The sequence below is a fragment of the Echiichthys vipera genome (assembly GCF_963691815.1).
Source record: "Echiichthys vipera genome assembly, chromosome: 1".
In the NCBI taxonomy this organism is placed as follows: domain Eukaryota; kingdom Metazoa; phylum Chordata; class Actinopteri; order Perciformes; family Trachinidae; genus Echiichthys; species Echiichthys vipera.
This window is the reverse complement of record NC_139826.1, coordinates 12,993,576-13,012,884: the sequence shown is the minus strand read 5'-3', so window position 1 is coordinate 13,012,884 and position 19,309 is coordinate 12,993,576. Positions and strand designations below refer to the sequence as shown.

The window sequence follows — 19,309 nt, the reverse complement described above, 5'->3', positions numbered from 1 at the left end:
CTGAGTGAAAAACAACAGCTCAGGGCTTTGGCACACACAGCGCCGGGCCGCGCTCCAGTTAGCCAGTTAGCATTTTTACCTCTCCACCGCTGTAAACTCCAACTGAGTCTGTTCTTCATTTCTTTTTCCCCTTTTACTTAGACTACAGGTAATTCATGTGTTGAATGGGACAAAGGTGAAGACAGAACTGTTGTCTCTGTTCAGGTCTATTTTGATAACATAAAACCCCTGAAAGGGGGGTATACATAGTCACACTTTAGTGTATTATCTTTGAGAAAAATCCAGAATTTCACATCATATGACTTTGTGTCTGGGCAGATTGGTTTACGTACGTATATATTACGTAGCTCTTTATGTTGTCATATTGTTCAGACTGATAGTACAATTACAAACAATACAGTAAGTTGTGGTGCAGATATATACCTTGAAGTCATCTGGAAGGAGCAATTTGCTGGTCCTGAGGAAACTGAGAATGTAGCGGAATATCTCGCCGTCTCGATCTATGAAGTAGTGCTGCTTCAAGCTGTCCAACACGATGGGCTCGGTGCCATTGAACAGACGACTGATTCTGAAAATTGAAATACATACGCACAAACACACGCGCACACACACACACACAGAGACACACACACACAAACAGGCAGCCGCACACAAAAACACACAGGCGAATAATGGAATGAGCCAGCTCCCTTCAAATGCATGAAACAATTACCCTCCATTTATTTTTCAATTTTATTAGCACTAAGCTTGAAATGCATTAGCATCCCAGGTTGAAACAAGGGGCTTAAGGCGCAGTTCCTCCATTCCAGACTTGTTTGAAGTGTCCCTTCTGCAGAGAGATTACAACAACACACACGCTTGCTGCTTGTACTTACAGAAATTAATAGCATGAATGTAGCATTACAGCTCTATTATTCAATCTGTCAGAGGGCTGGAAATGAAACAGAGGGGAGAAATGGTGGAGGTCCACATACTAATGCGAAGAAGGACATCTGGAAAAAGGTGTTTTACTTACTTACTCTTACTGTATGACTTTGTTATAAATGTAAAATCGATTTGGACAGCTGTACCCCTACTGTAAGTCATTCTGTCTGTACTGAATACAGAGTTAAAAGTTGTAATGAACTATCAGATGCTCCGTATTTTGTTTCTATGAAACACAATCTCCCAACAAACCTTCTGCCGGTATAATGTCATGAAAGCTTGAAGATAAATGAATTACTCTTGTGCTGCCCATTTAAAATTATATTTAATTGAATCTGTAGCAATCCCTAATCCTAATCTAATTCCAAACCCTTATACATATTTTGGTTTGTTGTCAGGAATCCAGTTTAGGAAAAGGAATTAGAAGAGTTATTTGGACCACTTTTAAAGACAACGAAAAGTTTGAGAAACATCTAAAAGAGAAAGCAAAAGCTGAAATGATTAAAATAGCATTAGCTGAAATTACGTACATACAAGAAAGTTGTCATATAAAGAACCACAATAATAAATTACAGTTATGTGTGTAAGGTTTTACTACATTTTGTCAAGACTTTGGTGTAACAATGAGACACTTGTTACACCCTCCACTAGTGTACTGCAAGATTAAGGGCTTAGATGAAGTTTGCTACAGGGGCTCATCAAGGCAAAGAGTGAAAATTGCTGTTATCTTTAAACTTTCATCACACCATGTTGGCACTGTGCCTCGAGATACCCTTGGACAGATATTCATTTTGCTTCGTCTTTGCATGCTTTTCCTGCAGCTTACCTGCAGGTCCCTCTCTCGCTGTCTAATAATATCATCTGGGCAGATCTACTCTGTCTATTTATCCCTTTCCATATGCTCAATTACCTATTCAATAATTCAAAATATAGGCATCTCTAAAATATTGAAAACACAAGTGTGTATTAAGTATTTGTGAAACTTTTGTACTCCCAAATCTTACATTTATGAAACTCTGAAGTGCTAAAAATGTGCTTTGATTTCGTGAAACATTTTGAACCAAAGCTGGCAACTCCCTCAGCAGAGAAACCTGGCATGATTGTGCAGTGCAAATAAGTTGAACCAGTGATTTACATAAGGAATCTGTTGCCCGTAACCTCCTTAATGGTTTCACTGCACATTCCCTTCGTCTTTTAGAGAAACAGTTCTTGGCAGGGCTTTGCATTGCTGTTATTATCATCATCTTGATGTCATCAGCTCTTTAATCACGGAAACAGCTTCTAGGTCGGTTGACAAAGTTGTATGACAAAAAATAAATAAAAAATCACAACAGCCTATTTGCAAATGCGCCGACCAATACACACATAACACTGCCTGAGCACTGGCATTGTCAAACTCTATTACAAGACACTGGAAGGGAGCCGCATTGGGAATGTCAATGAACAAACAGCAGGGCTGGCTTCACTCACACACTTATTTCACTGAATTTACAATTACAAGCCTCTACTTTGTAAAAGTGTATGAGCCTGTATTTAATAGTTGTATCAGGTATCTCCTGACCCCGATGTGTCGGCTCCACACACTGAAGCTATCACATCAAATTCACCATGCTTCTTTTTCTTTGACTTGACTGTGTGAAGAAGCAGAGCAAAGATGGTTCTCCCTCCCTCTCTCCGCTCCTGCCATCCTTTCTTTCTTTCTTTCTCTCCCTCCGTCACCATCCTTCTCCCTTACTCGCTTTCTCTCTGGAAATCGATGCAAAATGCTTTATAAAAAACCAATACTCATCTCCCTGTTTTGCCCGAGGTGTTCCTTTCTCATATGGTCTTGCAATTCTTCCAGCTAGAATTTCACCATACCCCTCCAGGCTAACTCTGTTTTTCATCTCCACTTTTTTAAAAAGCAATTAAAATGCTGCCTGTTTTTCTTTTTCTTTCCCTCTCTTCTGCTCCCTTCACTCTCTCTCTTTCTCTGTTGGTCTCCTCATTTTTCCCCTTTCAGTTAAGTCCCTGAATTGGAGGGGAGGGGAGGTGTTTTTAACAGGTAGAGAGAGAGAAAAGGGTGTGTAGAAACATAGAGAAGATACACACACAGACAGGCCAAAAGACGAGCAGATTAAAGAGAGGGAAAGTAGACAAAGAAATCAGAAGAGAGAAATAGAGGACAGCGAAAACGAAAAGAGGCAGAGAAAGAAAGAGAACACAGGAAAAGATGGAGAGAGAGGGAGAAAAAAAAGCTATGACAGAACTCCATAGAAATACAGAGAAAAAGTCAGGGAGAGGGAGGGTGGTGGGTGTGGGAGGTTATCAAGGACAGGAACAGCTCAGATCTCCCACCCCAGCAGTGCCAAATGAGGGCAGGCAGCAGGGCAGTAGGTGGGCAATATCTGGCAGGATCCTTGCTGCAGCAACTAAAGCTGGCTGGCAGCTCGGAGCTGCCAGAGACGTGTCTGCAGGAGGTGGGAGGGGGACGCAGCGCAGGTATCACTGATGCTATCTAGAAACTGTTACACTAATGGACATCTAATAAATGTAAGACACCCAGCAGCTTCCTGCAAAACCACCCAGGGATGTCGATGAGTGTGTCCAGCCTGACATCAAGAGCTGCCCACAATAGCTTTTTTAATGCAGAGTTGAATAACGCTGACCGCTACTGGGCTTGTCTTTGTTTTCGCCGAGTCCTGCTTAAAGACATTATATAAACTGACAGTTCTCAGCTAAAGTTTTAAAATGAGGAATGCATTTTTAATTTGGATGAATATTATGACTTAAAGAGAATCTGTGACAATGACAAATCAGGTTCCAGTGTAACTCATACTACTTTTACACAAGTCTACATTTCAACACTAAAACAGCAACAGAAATTCCTCTTACATGCTTCTCTGGGAATAAATCACGTAGGGCTCTATTGCCCAATATTTGCCGACATAGGTCCTTGATGTGCTTTTTTTTTTTTTTAAGAAACTCAATATCATAAACACTGATAACTCTTATCTATTTCTCTCACTCTTATAATATGTGTTGCTAACCTTCACAGTGTTTATCTATGAAAACATTATATCTGTTATTTTGGAGCTACATAACTCGACTGTTCCTGCGCAAGAGCAACCTATTAACTCTCATTATTATTTCATGTTAAGTGATTAAAACTAAAAGTCTTATATCAAACAGCTCATTTTACTTTAGATCATGGCAATGTGTTAGTGCCATTCAGCCTCTTTAAAAAGCACAAATCACTTGAGGCCTAACAATGAAATGGAATAAAAATGAGAGGAAATATAGCACATGCTAACTGTAAATGGTGAGATATTATTTGTTGTGTTAATAATGGTGATTTCAGCTTGCAGAAAAAGTCAACCACTAGATACAGAAGAGTTCTAAAAGAGTATGAAGCCGGTACAGATCTATCGTCTGCAGACCCAGAAGACTCGTCTTCAAAGAGAAAAATGTCCAGTGGTCCTTTCAAAATAGTTTCTTTGTCTCTGAACATTTCCCATAATTTCCTCATCTTCTGTTCAAGTGACTGCTGAGACTGTCCTCTCTGAGAGCTACACAGAGTGTGCATCAATGTTTCATGACCCCTGTCCCTTAATATGGCCCTCACAGAAGATGAACGACCACACATTAGTTACTAGACTAACTTTCTCTTGGCATGCTACATTATTTAGGGAGCAATCTATTAAAAGTAATCATCAACTTTATTCTCTTTAACCCTGCTCTATTAGTCGTCACGTTTTCAGTGTTGCCACCATGCTCTGCTCAACCGGGCATGGCCGAGCGCAACGTATGCGCCTATGCCAGTGTAATTGTTTTGCTTTCTGCTGTCAGCCATTATCCTAATTCATACAAAAGGGCCCCTCCTTCCACTGGCTCCAGTGGAAAGTGGAGCCCTGAGGCAAACTGTACACTGAGGAGGCTGGGAGAGAGAAACTGTGAGTGTATGCACGTGTGATCCAGAGTGAGAAAGATGCAGAAAGAGACGGAGAGAGAGAGGAATAGAAAGGGAGAGGGTGCAAAGGAGCATGTGTGAAGGAGAGAGAGAGAGAGAGAGAGAGAGAGAGAGAGAGAGAGAGAGAGAGAGGGAGAGAGAGATAATGAGAGAGAGAGAGAATGAGGAGAGAGCACTGCAACCAACACTCACACTGGTATCCGGTCTTTACTCTCACTGTAAAAACACTGTTTGGGTTTTCTGACACGTCTCTGTTCTCCGTTTGCATGGTGCCCTGTGTGTCTCTCCCTATGAATAACTTCTTTGTAAAGTGTAAAGAAGAAGAAAATAAAGACACACAATAGCAATACACGAACACTGAATGTAAAAGAACTGAACAGTGCTGCTTTTTTTTTTAACAACGTTCTGAAATGTGCTCAAACATGCTTTAGAGCAAACGGAAATCTCAGTTCAAATTTCGCTTCAAGATGGTCAAGAATAGAATAACATTTGCACATTTGATTAAAAGAAAAACACTTGTCTTGTGGCCCAATAAACCATTGTCTGGGATGAGCTTTATTTTTCATGTTACTTGTCAGGAATAAAAGGCGAGTTGCCAGGGATTTCCTGTCAGCAGCCTCTATGAATATCAAGACTTTATTACCAAGGGATTATGGGGATTGTTTCCTGTAGCCAATTTGGCAGATTTTCTAACAACCTGGCGAATGTTTACCTTGGCCCACGTGGGACTCTGTCAGCTGATGCAGAATTGAAGACTGTATAATGGAGTGAATGACACTGCATTAGAGGAAAAAATAGTTTTAAAGCAAAGGAATTCCTACAATGGAAAACAGTACAGATATTTCATCATTACTTTTGTACGTTCCCACTCAGAGCTATCTCCGATTGTGTCACCTTGTTTGTGGATGGAGCTAAAAGCGTGAATAAAGTGGGAGGGTGGATTGCCAACAAGCTCTTACACAACCGGAATCATCATGACTAAATCTAACAACTAAAGGGCATCAAAAATAAAAGCCTTGTTTCAGATGCCCGAGAAAGCAGGAGTTCCTTTCTTTGCCTGTCCACACATATATTCAGTGATTAGAAAGTCACTCTTTTACGTGTTGGCACTTCAGAGTTTCATTGCAATATAAGCCATGTTCTAGGTTATTTAAAAAAAGAAATACAATAATAATTGTGTTTTCTCATAAAATAAAAATATACAGTATAAAAATCATAGATATTTTATTAGAATATACGCATCTTATAACCTTAAACTAACTCAGAAATAAAGATCTGATTGTCGTAAATGCTGGTTCTAAAATAGTTAAGAAAATCAATATGTAACAAACCAATGAGCTGGATTTGAGATTTGAAACTGTCCCACATCAGCTTTGATGACAGGGCCATGAAGCTTTACGTCATTGTTTTTCCTCCAAGAATTAACAGAACCCAGATCCACTGACCAAAAAGAACTGGTCTGTGTAGTGCACACAGAAATGTTCGTGTCACTTCTCCACCATTCAAATGACAATTAAAACTTGTGAAAGCATCTGTGGGCTACTTGTCAGCTGAATATCCAAATACAACTATACCGCGTGAGAGGAGATTAAAAAAAAGCCTTGAAGGTATTTATTAAACAATTAAAATAACCACAAATAAAGCAAACAAAAAGCAATCAAATTCATAATTTTAAAGCCACCAGAGCTAAGATATAATGAGGGGTAGAGAAATGTCATCACATGATTTGAAAATATATGCAGCATCTGAGGGTAATTGTGTAGAATAGTATAGAGGTTGCAGTTGTCCTCATGCCAGTCAGCTAAATGACTTGTTAACAGCATACATCCAATTAGACTGAAGCAAGACAAACACCAGTCAATAACTTCATAATTACTTTCATGACTAAAATGCCAAATGAAGCTGTTAAATAAAAATGTAAACTGATGGAAATCTTCTTGAAGATTTAATTAGAAAGGGATTGCCATTAAAATGTAGAAATGGAGACATAAAATGCTAAATTCACATTCAAAACAAAAGCAACACGATGCAAATCTCACTCTTCAATGTGCCAATAATACTTTAATAATAACAATGATGTTCCATAAATAAGATTAATGGTATGAATGAATAAACTAACTCCAGCAATGAGGCTGATGTGAGAAAGCCAGTGTCTTACCTTGAGTCTGGGTACTTGGTGAGGGTCGCCAGGCTGCTGGTGTACATATGTCCCCCGACATCGATGTGCACCGGGGCGTTCGCCTTAGTCAGCTGGGCCGGCAGAGGGATCCCCTGGGTGGCCAGAGGAGAGACCGGGGACCGGGTCAGGGACAGCCGTGACATGCTTCTTCCCTCCTGAAAGCAAGTGTACAGAAAAGCCATGGGAGTAGAGGTAAAGCTAAAAAAAAAACAAATCAAAAACAACAACACCACAGTGATCCTACACCGGGGAGCAGAAAGTATCCTTTCTGAATTGTATCAGATCACTTCCATGTCTGTCTGGTCGCATATTTAGCCTGGAAATTATTGCCACCGCTCTAATTAAGTATGTTTGCATCTTTTCTTGCAGCACCGGAGGCGAGGATAGGAGGATGCTTATTAGAGAACCGGAGAGAGAGAGAACCGGGGAGAGAGAGAGAGAGAGAGAGAGAGAGAGAGAGAGAGAGAGAGAGAGAGAGAGATGGACAGATAGAAACGAACGCACACACACACACACAGAGGGAGGAATGCTAGGTGTCAGCCTCCAGGGGAATAAAACAAACTGCTGCTGCAATATTCTAATTAAAGGTCGCCTTATGTGTTAGACGTGATGCGCACAGACACACCAACCACCAATCTGAGAGCGAAGAAAACACGGGGGGGGGCAACTTTTCCCTCTTCACACACACACACACACACACACACACACACACACACACACACACACACACACACACACACACACACACACACGCACACACACACACACACACACACACACACACACACACACACACACACACACACACACACATTCAACACAAAAACAAAAAAAACAAAAGAGCGGTGACTCGTCGTGTAACTACAGATACGTGTGACTGTTCCAACACCAGATATAACTTTGTAACCGAATACGCGTAAAAAACACAAAAGGAACCCCCTGCTGTCCACACTAACAGGTCTGACCATAAAGTATCCCACTCCATATGTGCGGTGACTCAGTGTCAGTAGGATGGTGTTTGAAATCATTTGTACAACATATTTAAATTCTCACTATCTAGCTACAGGCCAATTCAATAAGTTGCGGGACTGCGGAGGCGCAGATTTGGGAGAGCTGACTCCACAGCAGGCTGGTGCACTCCGAGGTCAGTGTGTGACTTTGATTGGCTGCTGAAATGTTTGACAAATGATAAATATTTTAAATTCGCTTCGACACGCTTCTAGTTGTTCCCGTACTGCTTCCAGAAGAGCAGATGAGGCGTTTATTTCCATCTTACTGGCGCGTAAATTGTTTGCCAACAGCTGCAGGTGCACCACCTAATATCAGACTGGCCACATAGAAAGTCCAAGTGTAAATCACACAATGAGTAAATACAAATGGAAGGTTTGGATTATGCTGCTCTGAACGGTATCACTTCTTATTTTCATGTTGTCCTAACGATCAGTGTCTAAAGGTCACAGTTTGCCTGCTATCATTACTCATCTCTTCCCCTCCGGGCTCTGGTTGAAATGCAGACCTTTCCTGACGCAATTTACAACAAATGTTTAAATAATACTCACAGCTCCGCGGTACAAGTAGGCACACATGGTTGGGTTTAAACAGGTTGAAATAATATCATTCCACCCTCCAGTAAATCAGCCGAATTTATGAGTTAGTCGTTGCGCATATATGAGCTGTTTTACTGTCATAACTGGTAAACTGAAGGCCGTTGTGAAAGGCCAGATCAGCCCCCCGGCACTGAGAGAAGCGCCGTTGGGCGGCTCAAAATGAGACTTTTTTTTTTTTTCTCAGGGTGTTTTCAGGCTCACAGCAATATCATGTTCGTTTAATACGATTACAAGATCGGGACTACGTTTCCCAGGAAAAGGGGGAAAAAAACTTGGAAAGACTTAAGAAGTTTGGGGTACACACGGGGCTGTCCCACCGCTGGTAACACACACACACACACACACACACACACACACACACACACACACACACACACACACACACACACACACACACACACACACACACACACACACACACACACACACACACACACACACACACACACGCACTCTCTCAGCCAATCAATTGACCAAATTCAATTACAATATACATAAAAACAAGGAGCAAATGAAAAGGAAAAAGACCCATAAAGCCATCAATTTAAAAAATATAATCAGTCTACAGTCTACATCCCCCAACACACACACACACACACACACACACACACACACACACACACACACACACACACACACACACACACACACACACACACACACACACACACACACACACACACACTATATGATACATTTCTCCACAAAATCACAGCAGCTCCTAGCATCAACTTTCCCCTCAGAGCTGCAGTGTTGCTGTCTCCTTCTACTGACCCCGTTCAAGTGCTGTGGCCAATACATCCTCATACAAAACCCGAATAGCCCACGATTAAAATGACCAAAAAACGGTCACGGAAACGTTGGAACAGGGAACAATCCGATACAACATCCCACTCCACACGAACACCAAGCCGTGCTCTGCCTTTAATTCTACCAAATGCTCAACATGGCGTCTTATTCCTGCTGTACAATTAAAAAGCATAATCCCGACACGTGTAATTCATCACCCGCTTGATACAACCCACACGTGTTTACTGTCCAGTCTGTGAGAAAAGAAGGAAAACCTCTTTAGTACCCACGTTACTCTTTAGCACCGGTTCGACTATACACTCTTCGGAAACTGTGCAGACTATAGCCAGCACTGTTGGTAAAAACATTAGATTCTGTAATATTAAAATGTTCGTCCTACCGTTTCAAACATTGTCGGGAATCCAGAGGAAATCCGTGCCGGCGGTCAGTCCCAGCTGCTCTCCGCGTAACCCGCAAAATTTTCAAATATTTTCTCCAAATGCCCCCGAGTTTGTGGTACAACTACACCGCCACCATCCAGCTCCTGTACGAATCTATACTGCCGCGTGGAGCTGCCAAGTCTTTGCTCGTATCCCACACAAAACTGCCTTCTAAAAGACACTATAGGCTGTGGCCGGGATGGGCTGCTCGCACAGAGTCTCTGTGGCTTTAAAGGCTCTATTGCAAAGCTGGCTCGACCTGTCCTCACCAAGCTTCTTTGTACCAAAGCGCACAGGAAGCGTCCTTACCTTGTACATAGATGAGATGATCTCCTTCCCCTTCTTTGCTCTTATTTGGATACGCGTAAAAATGTGCGCTCTTGTTGGAATCCTGCTTCGTGTTTCAGCTTCTTGTCTGCTTTTTTGCCCAAATGAAACTGCCCCTGTGGTTTGTTATGAGAAGAAGAAAGCCAATAATCCGTCTCTAAATAACAGAGCAGAGCTAAAAAAGAAAATTCTTGCTCCGGGCTGCCCAAGCGCCTCTGGGCCAGGGATTAGGCTACAATTAGCTCAACTCCGCTCTCTCGCCCAGGCAATTTTCTCAAGGAAGGAAAACGTGATACCCCCCCTATTCTCGAAATTATGACTGCACAGATACAATAACTTATCTATTTTTGCCCCGGCTAAAGTAGACCGTTCCTCTTAACGGTGTGAAGTTGTGATTGAGACGGGGTAGGAAACCTAACAGGCAACTGTCGCTCAATAGATTTAGAGCAGCAAAAAGCAGATTTTAATCATTGTCATTTCGTCTGATGTAATAGTTCCCCAGGCAGTTCCAGCTAGTAGGCATACATTTCCATCTCCATCTCCAGCCTCTATCTAAAGTTTAAAGCCAGGCGAGCTGCCATAGTCCTTCACCCAGACAACATGCAATAAAGGCGCAGTAACTTGTTGATAAAGTCCCAGTAGAAAAATATGTTGAAAATGAAGAGATATCCTTGAACCAATATCTTTCATGCGGTGATTTTCCCCGCGTCCCCGCTCTCTCTTTCTCTCCCTCTCTCTCTTGCCTTAATGTCTGGAGTTGTAACGCCAAATTTCCTGCAGGCCATTAAAATCAAATGACGTCTATGGACATGCATGCATGCTGCTGCAGAAAGCGCCCTCACAACCCGCCTGCAGCCAAATGCGCCATTTCAATTATAGCGCAGGGCTTAGATGGAGATATCTGCCCAGAACACCCCCCTCTCTTCACCCTCTGATGAAAGCAGGCTGCCTGCAGACTTTTTTAGAAAAAAAATTAAGTTCTGGATGATGATTATTATTATTTTTTAAACATATAAAGACAAACTGCAGGTGATAAAGCGCTAAAGTGGTGCGCGTATTTTAAGAGTTAAGCAGGTGCTCTCACCAAGGAGAAGATTATTTATTTATTTGCATGTTTGTTTATTTGCGGGTAAATAACTGTGAATAATTGATGCAACATTGAGCCCAGTAATTACTCTGTACCAGCATCCTGAGAGAGGTGTAATATTCGTTTCTTGATATTTGGCGCCAACCAGTGTGGGAACTTATTATTGGTCCACAGGAAATATACTGTAGTCTCACTTTTTGAGAACCGTTTTTATTGTTTAAAAAACAAACATATTGTTAAAAACAAACAAACAAAGAAATCCACATACTTTCGAATTGATCCTGTGGAACTTTAAATTGTCTTATTTTTGCTTGGCATCTGGCAACACCAAAATAAGATTTCCCTGGAGTCCTGAGGACTTATAGCATCTTTCTACCGCTACTTTATGCATAAAGTAATAAATGACAAGTATTTAAAAAGGAAATAAAATTGTTATGCTTGCGATTTGACAGCAGGACTAGTGGGAATGTGAGAATGCGTCTCTCCTCGAAGCGGGCAAAGTCTAATTAGACAGACCTCAGCGCGCCTCAGAGCGATCCCATCTTCCCCTCTGGCACAGATTTGTTGTTTCCAGAGGTACAGACTGGAGGGGAAACTGGATTTTTTTTCTCATTAAAGGAAACAAGCCCGGGGTAAGTTCAATTACACGAAGTATGCAGGGATGTTGTAAATTTAAAGATTTAAATAGCTTACAAAGTGGCCCCCGGCCCCATCAGTTAATTTCCTTAATTTATGGATTTTAGCGGAGTGTCTATGTCGAAGGGAAGAAGTAGGTCATCTTGAAGATTTGCATGCAGCTCTGAGATTTTACAACAGATCCAAACATTTGCCCCCCTGACCAGCATCAGCAGGTGAAATGACACTCCAAGCTCTTTTTTTTCATAAAAAAAAAAAAAAAAATCTCTATTTCTGACACATCAACATCGCCATGATTCAAAAAGACATTACGTTTCATTTTAAGGGATGAAAAATGCAGATCTGGTTGTAATATTTGACCCAAGTAATGAGATTATTGATGTTTCGTCTCCCTGATGCACGCACAGACAGAGATAACAGCTCTGTTCTGGTTTTCCTTAAAGGAGGTTTCCACTAAATCTATATAGATTTTGCTAAGTTTCGAGTTAAGATGATTAATAAGAACGATTATAATCTGCATACATGAAAGGCACTACTGAAAATCAGTCACAAAATTCAAAGTCTCCTTCAGCCATCATATGTTAATGAAGTGAATTAATGCATGACCCTATACGAATAACTTTGCCTGTAGGTTCAAAAGCAGGTGCTATTAGTAGTGTTGCCTAAAGTGGCTGAGACAGGACAATATTGTGCCTTTCTCTGTGATCACAGCTTCGTCCTTTTTACTAGTAGATGACTTTTAAAGCATTTCTAACATATCCTGTATTACTCTTTAGTTACAACATGAAGTAGCATAAACACTTTTACTAAGAAATCCTCATAAACATTCCCTTACCCTATTTACTGTACTTTGACAGATTATGAAGTAATCTTAGTCCATGCTACAATACCATTTTGCCATGTTCATTTATTCTAAACACAGTTAAACACTTCATTAGACTTAAAAGCAGTGGTTTGATGAACTAAATGTGTGATTTATGTTTGTGTCTTGTGGGAATTGGAGATTGTGCAATAGGTCAGGGTCCCACGCTGATCAATCAATACATTTTGCTTTTAAACACTAATGATGCTGGATCTCAGGAAGCTGGGACATAGTACCATCTTCTGGTTAGGAGCAATGGTATGCATAAACCATCATACTGAAAGATTACTGTACATGGAAGCGCCCATATAGATTCAGAGGTTGAGGTTAGTAGAAGACTTGTTCTGTCTGGGCTTAAAGGTTTAGTTTCCTCCATCTATTTACTATTGTTTGTTAATGACCTACATTAGCAATTGTGGTGTCACTTAATATATACAACATATTATTTTATTCTGATCATTTTGTGAGAGCTATTCATTTCATAATCTTATTCATATGTTTTTCTTAAACTCTCAAATTCAGGTGATTTCCATCAAAGCCCTGAGGTAATTTGGCCGATGGGCGTCTTTTTGTGATCCACGTAATCCAGGTCACCTGCAAACTGTACTCACGCACTGAGGTGAAAACAGTAGACACAATACAGTCACATCCGCCCTTCTAAATGCGGGCATTTGCAAAAATCTCTTTAGAGCATTTCACATGAGATCAACACTCCTGCTTCCCCCTCTGGCATGTGGAGAAAGTTTGAAAAGAACATTCAGAACTTGCTTTTGGTAATCTGCATGCCTCGTGGAGCCCGGTTGCTGTCAATCGCTCCATTCTTCCAGCCATTTGACATTCTGCTTGATGTTGGTGTATGTCTGAGGTGCAGCAGCGACACTTATTGTTCATTATTTCAGAAAGAGAGAGAGAGAGAGAGAGAGGGAGAGAGAGAGAGAGAGAGAGAGAGAGAGAGAGAGAGAGAGAGTGAGAGAGTGAGAGAGAGGGTGTCAGTTTATTAATAGAACGTGTGGGGTTGTGTTGCACACAAACACCTAACAAGCACAGCAGAATTCCCTCAAGTGCTTAATGCCAGCAATTAAGTTTCCAAAAAAGCTGAGCACAAAGAGAGTGTGTACTTTCTGTGTACTTGTTCTGAGAGTTACTGTTATGAGTCAAATCTCACTTTTACAGGTGAAGCTGCACTGACCCTGGTGCTGTCAAATGATCTCTTTGATTCACTCAGATTATCACATGATTGGTGGAAACATCCAACACAGTAGATGTTTACCCCATAAAGAGCAGTGCACGTGTAAGTGCAGAGGTACATTTCAAGTATACTTCTAACCAACGTAAAGAGGGAAATAAGGTACTTTAAAAAAATATTAATTTACTCTTGTGAAAAAATATTATACTTCAGTTATAGTTGTAAAAGAGTGTACACAGTACATTTTAATATATAACTGTACTTTGGGCTATTTTGTCGCCTTCAAGTGCAGAGTGTACTAAAGTAGTCCTTGACTTTGAGTCAGAAAAAAAAGGTCAAAAGTATAATGACTTTTGTAAATTTGAATTATATTTATAATACATTTAAGTATACTTTTTTGTATAGTTGCTCCTTGACAAACTAAAATTATACAAACATATCATGTAATAAAATAGATTAAAAAATACATCATCATATGCCTATCAATGTGTAACATCTTAAATTAGCTCCATCTTATAACTCCAACAGTAAATTGCAGCTTTCTAATAATAGAACATCCACAGGCGCTACTTTTTGGCAATTCATATTTTTTACTTATTATCCCTTTGACTTACTATTTATCTGACACTTAACATATACTTCTGTATGTTACTCAAGTAAAGCTGTCGCTGGAGGACTTTACTTGTAACTTTATTCTTAGGAATTGCTAAACAATAAGCTTGAGAGGGTAATATATTTAGTATTTTATAAGTGAAAAACAATGATTTTAGAAATATCTGACAAAATAAACAGACTTTGGTGCAACAGAAATGTTTTTTTATTCCTCACTATATACTTTCTCACATCCCCTTAATTAACACTTACCTTCGACTCCTTGGGGAGTGACTCAGTTAGCAACCACTGCCCTCAGAAATTTTCTGCACATACATATACGTATATATATATATATATATAACAGGGCAAATTAAAGTGTAACTGAGTGACAGCTTAACTATTGATTCAAGTGCTGATGTCCTGTTTCAAACCAAAATTGATTTTTTTTTCTTCATAAAAAACTAGAGGGGATTTCTGTTTCAAGTTCAGAGTCACCTTAATAAATCCAATCATTACATCACTTCTTTGGTCTTACAAACATCAAAATCTGGACCAGTAGATGAGATTTGGCTAAAGAATCTCTTTTGCTGCCATCATGTGGTCTGAGGCTCTAATCACAGAGTTTATACAAGCTGTAAGTAACAACTTACCTGTGAAGAAGGCCTTCAGATAGAGGCCATTCTCGTATTTGGAGGAGGATTCTAACCAAACTTCTGTTTGTGGGTAAAGGTTAAATTATGACCTGAATGTAATGGATACATTCACAAAATGCCAAGAATTGAGGTATTTACTGTGTTTAGTCAGGAAGTTAGGGATGAAACTGTGTGGTTTCATTTTATGTCCATTGTCATATTCTTCACCACCTCTCCTAACAGGCACTTATTTTAAGTGCAATACTCTCTGAAATTCTTAAAAGATCCTCTGAAATGTGTTATTGTGCTTCTGGCTTAAACCAGTCTTACACATATCCAGCATCATGCTTTGAATATGTGAACAGAAGAAAAATGGTATTTTGCTTTTGTTGCTGCTACTATTTGGTTAGCAGTAACAACGTGAACAGTGTGATGTCTCCAATCACATCTGGTATGCATCACATACCATTCCCCCCCCCGCTCAACGTGCCTTGGGCTGAGTCCCTGGCACTGCGGAGCACCCACAGTCCTCATTAGAGTGCATGTGTCATGATGGCATCAACCCGCAGCCCTGACTTATGCTTTATATTTACAATCATCCATCACAACACTGTCACCACAACAGTCACAGAACACGAATCTCGTCTTGAACGGTTTGAGCCGATCCGGCTCGTGTTTGTAACCCGTGATACGTACTGCATCCTCAAGGGCCTTTTTCTGTCTGTAGCCATGTTGTTGAGTCTAGTAATGGCCTGAGACTGAAACTGGAGTCCCTGTCCTTTTGTTGTGCACTGAGCTCAGCACAGAGAAGGGACAGGGTTTGATGTGTCTTCTGAAGGCCTGCTGCTTTGTCAACACTGAGGCCTCCGCACTGACACTATGGAAGCTGAGCGCCTCAGGGTGACAGGGAGGGGAGTGGAGGGTGGGTCACTGCACCCTGGTAAAAGAGAGACAGAGAGAAAGAGAGACAGACAGAGAAAGAGTGAGAGGGTGAGGCGGGGGGGGGGGGGGGGGGGGGTGCACCAGCTAGTGTGGCCAGTGCCCAAGGCTAGAGGAGAGTGCTCTGTGCAGCAGACAGCCTGATAGGGACTGAGGCTGCTGGCTGATGACATTTTATGGTCACAACATGCAATCCTACCCAAAATCCAGTTTTCATACTCTGAACGGTAATGTTTTATTTTTTGTTGGTTACAGCCACACAAAGAATGACGCAGTTTTGCGTGTCATCATGTCCTTTGAGTTTTACTTCTCTTACAGTAAACAGAACAGTGGGTGGTAAAATAATCTCTAAACTCATACCATATGGAGGGATAGACTTTCTTAAAATAGTTTTGTAGCTTTTATTTAGCATAAATAAGAGAGCATAATTTCACTTATGAGCTTTCGTTTGCACTTGATTGTGGAATGTTAGTACATTTACTCGTGCTGTACTTGTTTAAAGTAAATTTAATACTACTTTATACTGCTACTCCATTACATGTCAGAGGGAAATATTGTACCTTTTTACTACATTATACGTTTACTTTTCAGATTAAGATTCTACAGTATATAAATATAGCGATACTGTTTATGAAATATAATGATTAAAGATTGGTTTACGACCCTTACAACCCATGTGACTATGTCAATGTCTAGTTGGGGAGTATTGAGGGTGGGGGACAGGGGATGTTGAGGGGGGCCATAAGCTTTTGACATTTGGAGATTTCTGCAGGAATTGCATTTTTCACTGATTGGATGGCGAGTACTTCTGTTCTGGAAATCCATCCATCCTCTGACTGCTCAAGTTCTCTAGCTTGTGGTTGTAAAGTTTCACAAGGCTTTGGTTGTCCTAGAGGTCACAACAGCTCATTTCTTACAGTGAGGTCAAGTTTTCTTTTATTTTTTTAAATGCTCTCGCTACAATTAAATGGCCACTATGGGGACCAACATCATCACACATGAATACATTGGCTCATTAAATAATATAAGAGTCTCAGCTTTCCAGTCAGAACCAATATGTGTTATTCCAAGATTGTTTAGGGACCCCGGTGTGCAGAAATGTTTCTCTGTCTGAATGAACATAAAGTGTGCGGGGAGACTCGTGAGTACAAATAGAATTCATTCTTATTCAGATATCTTGAGGTCAGAGGTAAAGGGACCACTTTGAAAATGGAAAATTTAGTGTAACTTTGGAGCGTGATTTAGCCCCTTTCTTGACAGTCTAACATGACATGGTTAGCACCAATGGATTCTTTAGAGCCTGCTACAGCCTCCAAAAGACATAAAGTCGGCATGGCCCACCGGCGGGCCAGTGCAAGTCAGAGGGATAATAGTATGTTTTGAGAAGAGAAGATTAGAGCAACAATATAACTAATATAGAATTTGTAGAAGAACTTTTGTTTTTTTTTCTTTCCTAAACCATTAATCACCTCACGACTAGATTAAACTACCAGGCTGTCGACCAGCTACAGCAGGAAAGTTCTCCTTATACATTGACACAACAGTATTAACAAGCTAAGAATGGGACATACAGTATATCATATCAGTAATAGGAGCAATGTTTTGACTACTTTTTGTTGATAACACTTCTGCCTTGTACTTTTGTTTGAATGTAAGTATTTCTATTTTGAAATTTTTGTATTGTAAAAAGTAGGATTTCCATGTCTTTATTATAAAGCAGATTGAGGTGCGATATAAATACTGTGAAAGCCAAAACGCTCATCCACAGAGAAATGCACACAGTCCATATTCAGAAACTCTGACTTTAAATTAGTCAATGTTATACAGTATATATACTGTAAATACACTACTATTCAAAAGTTTTAGGCTACTGAGGTGAGGTTGTGGAAGACAGTTTCATGTCATAGGTCATACACCATGGTAAGACTGAGCACAGCAACAAGACACTAGGTAGTTATACTGCATCAGCATAGTCTCTCCAAACACAGATTTCAAAGCAGACTGGGGTTTCAAGATGTGCTGTTCAAGCTCTTTTGAAGAAGAAGAAAGAAACAGGCACCGCTGAGGATCGTAGACGCAGTGGTCGGCCAAGGAAACTTAGTGCAGCAGATGAAAGACACATCAAGCTTCTTTCCCTTCAAAATCTGAAGATGTCAGTGCCATCAGCCCAGAACTGGCAGAATCCAGTGGGACCCAGGTCCACTCATCCACTGTCCTGAGGAGTCTGGACAGAAGTGGTCATCATGGAAGATGAACCTCCAACGTGGAACCAAGGCCAAATCACTCGACTCATGAGTCAAAATTTGAAATATCTGGCTGTAGTAGAAGGTAAAATAATGAGTGTCTGCAGGAAACAGTGAAGCATGGTGGAGGTTCCTTGCAAGTTTGGGGCTGAATTTCTGCAAATAGAGTTTGAGATTTGGACAGGGTTAATGGTGTTCTCAATGCTGAGAAATACAGGCAGATACAGATACTCATACATCATGCAATACCGTCAGGGAGGCGTATGATTGGCCCCAAATGTATTCTGCAGCAGGACAACGAGCCCAAACACACAAGGGTGGTCACACCAAATATTGATTTGATTTAGGTTTCTCTTCTGTTCAGTCACTGCATGTTGATAATTGATGAAAATAAACTATTAACACTTCCATTCTTGAAAGCATTCTAGTTTACATTTTTTCCCGCCTGCCTAAAAACCTTTGAACAGTATATATACTATATATATTTCTACACACACAAATACATATTTCTACACACACACACACACTCACACACTTTTTGTTGCATATGGTGTTACAGTCCTGTTAACCTATGATGTATCTGTTTTGTGCAGTGAATCAGTCCAAATGTGTTTGCCGTCCTCCAGAGGGTAAGACAGTGCCGGGACTGGGCTCGCCAGAGGCGCTGATCTCTCCCGGGTTGGCCTGATGCAGGCTGAGATGCCAGAGCCCCACAGACATCGCTTTCTTTCACCAACACTTTGGGTTAAGTGGCCATAAGTAATACTGGGTTTCCATTATGCATGCAACCAGAGTTGATTCTCTCTTACACATCATTACGGTTCACTAGTGTGTGTATGTGTGTCTCAGTGTTGTTTTCCCCCTCTGTTTCTGCTCTGACCTCATCCTGTCAGTTCATACCTCTGATATGGAGCA

At 40.7% G+C, this 19,309-nt stretch overlaps 1 protein-coding gene across 4 annotated transcripts in view; it reads right to left on the bottom strand.

Annotated features, from left to right (window-relative positions):
- Positions 1-10,905, bottom strand: part of kctd15b (potassium channel tetramerization domain containing 15b) — a gene marked incomplete at its 5' end in the record, with an annotated part of 28,978 nt that extends 18,073 nt beyond the window's left edge. Inside the window, 3 exons of one of the 4 annotated variants that reach the window (XM_083912092.1) lie at positions 424-568; positions 7,032-7,207; positions 10,855-10,905. In XM_083912092.1, coding sequence (XP_083768218.1) covers positions 424-568; positions 7,032-7,207; positions 10,855-10,905 — 372 coding nt within the window. Of the gene's footprint in view, positions 1-423; positions 569-7,031; positions 7,208-9,433; positions 9,570-9,848; positions 9,922-10,197; positions 10,749-10,854 lie in introns of those variants that run through there. The other 3 variants (XM_083912091.1, XM_083912090.1, XM_083912089.1) reach the window with 3 other exon arrangements.
- Between the last annotated feature and the right edge of the window lie 8,404 nt (positions 10,906-19,309).